At 38.3% G+C, this 8713-nt stretch overlaps 1 protein-coding gene across 2 annotated transcripts in view; it reads left to right on the top strand.

Annotated features, from left to right (window-relative positions):
* The first annotated feature begins 4132 nt into the window (after positions 1-4132).
* Positions 4133-8713, top strand: part of si:dkey-16j16.4 (uncharacterized) — a 40270-nt gene continuing 35689 nt past the window's right edge. For both annotated transcript variants that reach the window (XM_062041737.1, XM_062041736.1), the window contains exon 1: positions 4133-4708. In XM_062041737.1, the coding sequence (XP_061897721.1) occupies positions 4640-4708 (69 nt within the window). In that variant the 5' untranslated portion in view covers positions 4133-4639. The remainder of the gene's footprint in view (positions 4709-8713) is intronic.

Here is an 8713-nt window from a genome sequence, read left to right as displayed (position 1 = left end):
CTTACTGTATGCTGGTATCAAACAAATACTGATACAACTGTTGGTATTGATACTACAGATATTAAGATCAATCTGATGTACAGTTGACTTTAGGTCCAGAGTTTACATAAGCAAAAACATACACTACTTTAACAGTGTGTCCAAATGACCAGTGCCTAACTCTGAAATATGCATATTTTCTTTTCTGTAATACACTCAGCCCTTGCTTCAGATGCAATACAAATGCTGCCCTCATGTGGCCAAAAATGTTCATGTCAAGACCCTGAAAATGAGCAGCCTGTCTTATTATTGACCTGCCAAGCAAAGAAACTAAGAAATTCACATTACAGAAGTGTCAGTTATTTTCGAGTGATTTTGATTCAGACCAAAAAATGGAACATTAAGTTTGGAGGCCTTAGTCTATATTTACTGTCTACGTTCAGTAATAAATTGGATTTGCAATTATTCAAGAAGACCTTGTACTCAAATCACAGATTCCTTGGAAAGTTTACCAGGTTAGTGAATGGGAGGTGTTGAGTGGGAAAGCCTCTCACTCACAAACAAGTACGCCAAAAAGCATTTAAAGGTATTGCAAGCTGTTCACTTTATAGTCCAAGTAGTCTGCAGCACAGCAACAAGAGCCGGAAAAAAACAATCAAATTACCTTAAATTAAATGTAATAACTGCACATTTGAAAGTATTATTGCAACTAAGATGAATATGCATTTCAGTTAGAATAGACACATGTAAAAACTTTTTGCAGGAAATAGATGAATGTTTGATACTCATTTATTATATACAGTATGCAAACATAATTAATCATTTGTACTTAGTCATTCTGCCATCAACACTTTTATTTGTAGAAGTGAAAAAATAACATTTTTAGTAGGATGTGAGCATGATGTACTATACATATCTATGATAAGGGGAGAAAACTAACTTGCACAAGTGTGATGTGGAAACACTAGCAATGGACTTTCAGTCTTATATATCAAGCATGGTTAGGAGTGTATGCAAAATGATTACCCCGAGTGCTTAAACCATGTTTATACTATTTTTGGTCAATTAATATCAACGTGCATGACAGAATGAAAAAAGGCCACCATTCAGTTTTTTATTTATTTTTTATATATTTTTAGAAGTTTTACGGTCTAAGACAGGGGTCTTCAACTGAAATTTGCAAAGGGTCCAAGCGATACTCTCATCAAGGAAAGGTCTGGCGAGTGGTTAGGTGTCAGGTATGGCAAACATTGGGTTATGATTTATGTTCATTTAAAGGGACAAGCTGTAGAAAATGGATGGATGGATGGATCTGGTGTGAAACTGAACAATTTGACATTGAAATAGAAATTGCAAAACTAAACATTCCCGTATCTATTGTCACAATGTATGATTTTCTCTTTCAGCAAATAAAATAGTGTAAATAGATGAAACATATTAAAATATCTTTATACAAATTGTGCATCCTAAAATAAAGTGCATCTTACAAAGAAGTAATCTACTTAAAAAACAAAAAATTAAATATTGCAGCAGCTTGAGTTTCTAATTCTCTGCAAGGTTCTGTGAGCTGATCAATTAGTACTTTAATGACTATAATAGCTGTGCCAGTCAAAATAGAAGCGCCCCGTCAAAACTTAAATATTAATTTATTTTGTTCAGGTCCATGTAGGGTGCCACCTTGGACTTCGGTCTGCCAGTTAGTGACATCTAATCCAAGCCAAATTAACATTTCCATTTTATCTAGCAGTATGTTAAAATGAAACTATGCCCTAGTATATACATTACCTCGGACTCTATCTAGTGGTACGCCAAAGAATGACTTAATTAAATATTGTAATGATGTGACTTGAGCCGCTACAGTGTTACTGTTCAAATTGTGTGTACTGTTGCAGTGTTAATTATACTTGTTAAATAAAACCTCTGCCTTGTTTTTAATGAATACTTAGGCCCACTATGCTTCTGGTCCAATTAGGTTCATTAGGTCTTCTAAGAATTACGTATTTTTGTATTCTCATAGCCAGACCTGTGTGTTGATTTCGTACCTGATGGTTTCGGCTACAACTGTGACCTTCATCATCAGCTGACCAGACACGTCACATCAACATCCCGTGACAACCTTTGAAGAAGGCCACAGTTGTAGCCGAAACCGTCAGGTACGAAATAAACACAAAGGTCTGGCTATAGGAATAAAAAAAATACATTACTCCATGCTACTGTATTTTTATGTGGGTCATTATGGTGGTACTTGGAGTGCCAAGTTTGAGAACCACTGGAATAACTACACCAGTGGTTCTCACACTGTAGTACATGGGGTCCATCTTGTGGAGGGGTCGGCAACCCAAAACGTCGAAAGAACCATACTGGACCAAAAATACAAAAAACTAATCTGTTTGGAGCCACAGAAAATTAAAAGCTGTATATAAGTCTTATAATGAAGGCTTAGGCAACACATGACCTAAGTGTCTAAATTAGCTATAATAGCCTACTATCAAAATGACTACGTGTCGCAGGTTGAAGCAAATCTTCGTTGACAGAAATGTTGAAATTCAATATTTATTGTACACATTTTTACATTAGAAACCATTAGTAAATCAGAGGCTACTCAGAAGGTGAGATAACTCCTGGAAATTACTGGCCAAAGGTATAGATGTGTGTGTCCAAGTTAAAGGAAACGGCAGGCTGTCTTCTTTTAATAGATTTATTACAATCTTTAGCTAGCTAGGTAATGTTTGCTGTGGTCTGGAACAACATGGCACACAAAAAACTATCTGAAATGCAGCCAATATTACATACAGATAATGTGTCATGAGACATGCAAAAGTAAATGATATACAAAGAGGATAAAAGTAAAGGATATTAAATGAGCTCAAATATAACTACAAATGAGTTATAATGATGCAATATGTACACACAGCGAGCCTAAATAGCATGTTAGCAATGATTAGCTTGCTGTCATGCACTGACCAAATATGCCTGTTTAGCACTCCAACAAGTCAATAACATCCACAAAGCGCACTTTTGTGCATTCACGCACAGCATAAAACTTTTGGTGGACAAAATGAGACAAAGAAGGAGTGGAAGATTTTACATGTAAACAAACTGTTGTGTCACAGTCCAAACTATGGTGAGTTCAAGAACTGCTGAAATTAGTAGGACAAAACGATGTTCACCAAATATTCTCATCAGTGAAGCATACACACAAACATATTAAACAGTGGGCTTTCTAACAATTGGGAATGTTTGTGTCATGTTCGTCCTCAAACAAAAAACATACTAAGACAAAACAATTATTTCCCCCCCATTTTTTTCCATTTTTAATAATTAAAAAAAAAAAATGCTCCAGGGAGCCACTAGAGCGGCACTAAAGAGCCGCATGCGGCTCGAGATCCGCGGGTTGCTGACCCCCAATCTAGTGGTATGCCAAATAATAAATTAATTAAATATCCAAACACAGTGTTACTATTCAAACTGTGTAATGTTACTGTGGCCAAACATATCAAATATACTTGTTAAATAAAACATCTGCCTTGTATACTTGAATACTTGGGCCTACTATGTTACTGTATTTTAATGTTGCTCATTGTGGTGGAACTTGGGGAGCCAAGTGTTTTCTGAGGTGGTACTTGGTGAGAAAAGTTTGAGAACCACTACATTAACTACATAATAATTAGGCTTTTTTTTGTTAGCCTTTACTGTTTTACAGAACTTGAATAAATACACTGTCATAAATTTCAGAGTGCGTTCTTGGTAGAAAAAACTTGGAACACCATTGCATTAACTACATAATAACTAAGCTTGACATCAAAATACTTCTATTATTTTTTCTTCTAAGTAACTGTTACATCCTTGAAACAACACTGAAATAGGTCAATTTGCAATCATCAATTGAATAAATTTCAGGATGATTTAAAACAAGGGGTGCAAAGTAAGGCCAAGGGGCTATTTGTGGGAAGAAAATGTACGAATAAATTGAAAATCAAAACAGCACACTATCCTCTTAGTGTGCATAATTATCATCCTGCTAGTAAAAAGGGGAAGTAAACAGACTAAATAACGTGACTTCAACTCGCCTCCTCCTTGACAGTCAAAGATGACGTCACACACAAGAAGAGCCAATCAGGGAGCGAGACGCTCAAGCGGGGCTGTACTCGGACAGGCTCGTGCAGCTGGTTCGTATTTGCCTGTGTGTGAGTGAGTGAGTGTGTATGAGTGCGTGTGTGTGTGTGAGTGCCAACTACTTATTACTATTTACATTTTTTTTCTTCTCTCCCCAACACCATTAAGTTGTGGTGTTTAGTCGGGAGCCACGGCGAGTAAGTCATCTCTCAGTGAAGGAAAAAAAAAAGAAAGACTCCAAAAAACAACGCCGACCTAAATGAACTCGAGAATAACAAGTTTGCTACGCACATCCGTTGAATAGAAGCCACGACTACGCAGTTGAACATTTTCGGCTTTTTAATTTCCTTTTCAGTCGAGATCCTCTTGCAGCTGACGACGTTGTTTTTGTGGCTGTCATCGAAAAAAAAAAAAAAAGTCCCGTGTGCCTTATTGTAAGCGAGCAAAGTCGTTCATGTTAGCTAATGAAGCTGTAAACGCCACAAGAGATCCAGCAATTAAAAGGTATTTGTTAAGGGATAAGCCATAAGCTAGCCAAGTCAACATGCTAAAGACCCTGACCAAGAAGCTAAGAAGACACTCACTCAATGAGATACACCCTTTTCAACTTAAGGTAAGTTTGCACAAGGTATCATATCCAATGTGAAGTTCTGAATTTTTTTGTTAATCAGTAGTCTTTGCCAGATGTTTACAAGAGCAAACTACAGGTCCACCTTGCAATACAAACAGTAAACATGCAATGTCATTGAACCATATTGTTCTGCTTTTGAGAAAGTAAATTGATGCAATGGGAGGTGTGGGAAAGACAGTTACTGGTCAGCTAATTTGTATACAGACGCTCTACAATTATTTGTATTTGAGGGTTTGCAGTGCAAGTGATTGTGACTATAAAATGTGTTTTTAAAATGACGCACATTTCACTCTAACTTTATTGTTGTGAGCTATAATTGTCCTGACATCTGCAGACTTCACCCCTGCAATTTTCCGCAACACAACCCGTGGAAGTCCTCCTCGATTGTTACATGCTGCATAATGCCTCTTTTTGGTGAGTTGAAGGGTGGATTGTATCCTGCATGGGTCACTAATTTGCCCCATTCACAACACTATTGTGAGTTGACCAACTATACAGTCGCATGGCAGCCATTTTGTGCCAAAGGGCTCCCGTTCAAAGGCCTGGCCGAGGATTGAGTGCAAAGTGTGCCATCTCCATTGTTCGGTTATGTTTGTTTGTTGCGCCGCTTGGATGTAAGCATTCTTCCTGACCATTCGTGTGTCTGCACTCCCTCAACTTCTCAGCACGGGCAGCTTTCATAAATCCCTTACAGAGCGATTTCACCGCCATTGTGCACATAATTTTGTAATAAACATCTATTCTGCCTAGGCCAGTGTTTTTCAACCTTTTTTGAGCCAAGGCACATTTTTTGCGTTGAAAAAATCCAGAGGCACACAACCAGCAGAAATCATTAAAAAACAAAACTCAGTTGACAGTAAAAAGTCGTTGTCGCAATTGTTGGATATGACTTTAAAACATAACCAAGCATGCATCAATATAGCTCTTGTCTCAAAGTAGGTGTACTGTCACCACCTGTCACATCACCTCCTGACTTATTCGGAGTTTTTTTGCTGTTTTCCTGTGTGTAGTGTTTTTTTACTTGTCTTGCGCTCCTATTTTGGTGGCTATTTCTCTTTTTTTTGGTATTTTCCTGTAACAGTTTCATGTCTTCCTTTGAGCGATATTTCCAGCATCTACTTTGTTTTAGCAATCAAGAATATTTCAGTTGATTTTATCCTTCTTTGTGGGGACATTGTTGATTGTCACGTCATGTTCGGTTATACACTGTGGACGCCGTCTTTGCTCCACAGTAAGTCTTTGCTGTCATCCAGCATTCTGTTGTTGTTTACTTTGTAGTCAGTTCAGTTTTAGTTTCGTTCAGGATAGCCTTCCCTAAGCTTCAATGCCTTTTCTTAGGGGCACTCACCTTTTGTTTATTTTTGGTTTAAGCATTAGACATCTTTTTACCTACATGCTGCCTCCCACTGTTTCTGACATCTACAAAGCAATTAGCTACCAGCTGCCACCTACTGATATGGAAGAGTATTACACAGTTACTCTGCCGAGTTCTAGACAGCACCGACACTCAACAACAACACATCATTCGCAGACTATAATTACTGGTTTGCAAAAAATATTTTTAACCCAAATAGGTGAAATTAGACAATCTCCCACGGCACACCAGACTGTATCTCACGGCACACTAGTGTGCCGCGGCAGAGTGGTTGAAAAACACTGGCCTAGGCCATTAAAAGGCTAGCTTGGGAAAAGTAACCAATTAATGCAGAATGTTACTGCCTCATCACTCAAAAACCCATTTGGCTTGTAAGGGTTTGGTTATGTTAGTTGTTCATTGACATGAGCTTCAGTGTTTCTTTTCGTTCAACATTACACATTCATCGGTAATCAGTAATGCGCTGTAATTTAGGCTGAACTTACATCACTAATTAAAACAGGTATATCAATCCTGCAAGCAATGAGACGCTAGGGCAATAAGTAATCTGTAATATGACCCCTGACCATGTTCCTGATGGTTTATCCTTTTGCGCCGTGATCCCTCCTCCCTCTCCAAACTTTCCTCCAAATAAATCCATGAAAGAGCGACAGGCTGTCATGGTCGCTTACTGAGTAAATGCTCCAAAAACCCTGCCTCTGGTGTTTAGGTTGAGAATTGCACGCAGCATGCGCTCAACCCCAACACACAACATTTGAGAGGTTTCCGAAAAGCCGAGACAAAACCGAAACATAAACCAAGTTTGAGTTTTATTCCTGCAGAAAACAACACACTTATGGGGAAATATGTTCACGTTCATTCCCATTTGTTAAAGGCTACATCAGTTTTGTCTTCACACAAGAACATTTTAAACTGAAAATTGATGGAACTGTCATTTGTGTACAAGACAACAGCGTTTTGGAGCCTGAAAATGTTTACATTGGAAAATAAGTGTGTGACAATTTTAATGGCAATGCTATACTAGTGTTTGTGCTGTAATGTGACCATTTACTAGCACATATGCAACACAATGCACTTGCATGTTACAGCATTTTACTTTACCTTTTTGCTGGTGTGTTGGAGTGGGGTAACATTGACAGCAGTTGTCGAGTGCGAGTAAAACGCAGGAAAAAACTTTCCTTTTTCTACTAGATGTTTTTCATGTACTTATTCTATATTTGTGAAGATGGTTCTCAGAAAGCAGTTGTTATGGTCTTTTAATTACTGGCTCCATCAAATTCATGCTGCTGTATGTCTTTTGAGTTGCTGTAGAATCATGTCACTACAGCTAAAATCCTCAATGAGAAGAGGCAGGGCGTAGCACCAAATTCTGGACCCCCATACACAATATTGCTTCCCCATACATGCATACTTGGTATGTTTACGTGCACTAAAAACAATAATACATCATTAGTAGTAGTAGTAAATCTTCTGCAGGTTAAGTCTCGCCCTGTCTTTAAGACGTAGTGATTCCTCTGTTTCGAACTTTCTCCTATGCACCCACAGATAGATTTACTACAAAACTCAAAACCAGTGAAGTTGTCACGTTGTGTAAATCGTAAATAAAAACAAAATACAATGATTTGCAAATCCTTTTCAACTTATATTCAATTGAATACACTGCAAAGACAAGATATTTAATGTTCGAACGGAGAAACAAAATGTTTTTTTTTTGCAAAAAATCATTAAATTAGAATTTAATGGCAGCAACACATTGCAAAAAAGTTGGCACAGGGGCATTTTTACCACTGTGTTACATGGCTTTTCCTTTTAACAACACTCAGTAAACGTTTGGGGGAGGAGACCAATTTTTGAAGCTTTTCAGGTTGAATTATTTCCCATTCTTGCTTGATGTACAGCTTAAGTTGTTCAACAGTGATTTCCGTTGTTGTACTTTACGCTTCATAATGCGCCACACATTTTCAATGGGATACAGGTCTGAACTACAGGCAGGCCGGTCTAGTACCCGCACTCTTTTATTACGAAACCACGCTAATGTAACACCTGCAGAATGTAGCTTGACATTGTCTTGCTGAAACAAAGCAGGTGCGTCCATGAAAAAGACGTTGCTTGAATTTCAACATATGTTGCTCTAAAACCTATATGTACCTTTCAGCATTAATGGTGCCTTCACAGATGTGTAAGTTACCCATGCCTTGGGCACTAATACACCCCCATACCATCACAGATGCTGGCTTTTGAACTTTGTGCTTATAACAATCCGGATGGTTCTTTTCCTCTTTGGTCTGGAGGACACGACATCCACAATTTCCAAAAACAATTTGAAATGTGGACTCGTCAGACCACAGAACACTTTTCCACTTTGCATCAGTCCATTTTAGATGAGCGCGGGCCCAGCAAAGCCGGCGGCGTTTCTGGGTGTTGTTGATAAATGGCTTTCGCTTTGCATAGTAGAGTTTTAACTTGCACTTACAGTAGGGCTGGGCGATATATCGCGGGTTTGTCTCTGTGCGATATAGAAAATGACTATATCGTGATATTCGAGTATACGTTCTCACGCAGTTGCTTTTAGCTGCTGGCATTACACTACAGGCTCTCCTCGCTCTTTCCTG

This window comes from Entelurus aequoreus, linkage group LG03 (genome assembly GCF_033978785.1).
Source record: "Entelurus aequoreus isolate RoL-2023_Sb linkage group LG03, RoL_Eaeq_v1.1, whole genome shotgun sequence".
In the NCBI taxonomy this organism is placed as follows: Eukaryota; Metazoa; Chordata; class Actinopteri; order Syngnathiformes; family Syngnathidae; genus Entelurus; species Entelurus aequoreus.
Note: the sequence above shows the minus strand (reverse complement) of the source record. Positions and strands in the feature narration are given on the sequence as shown.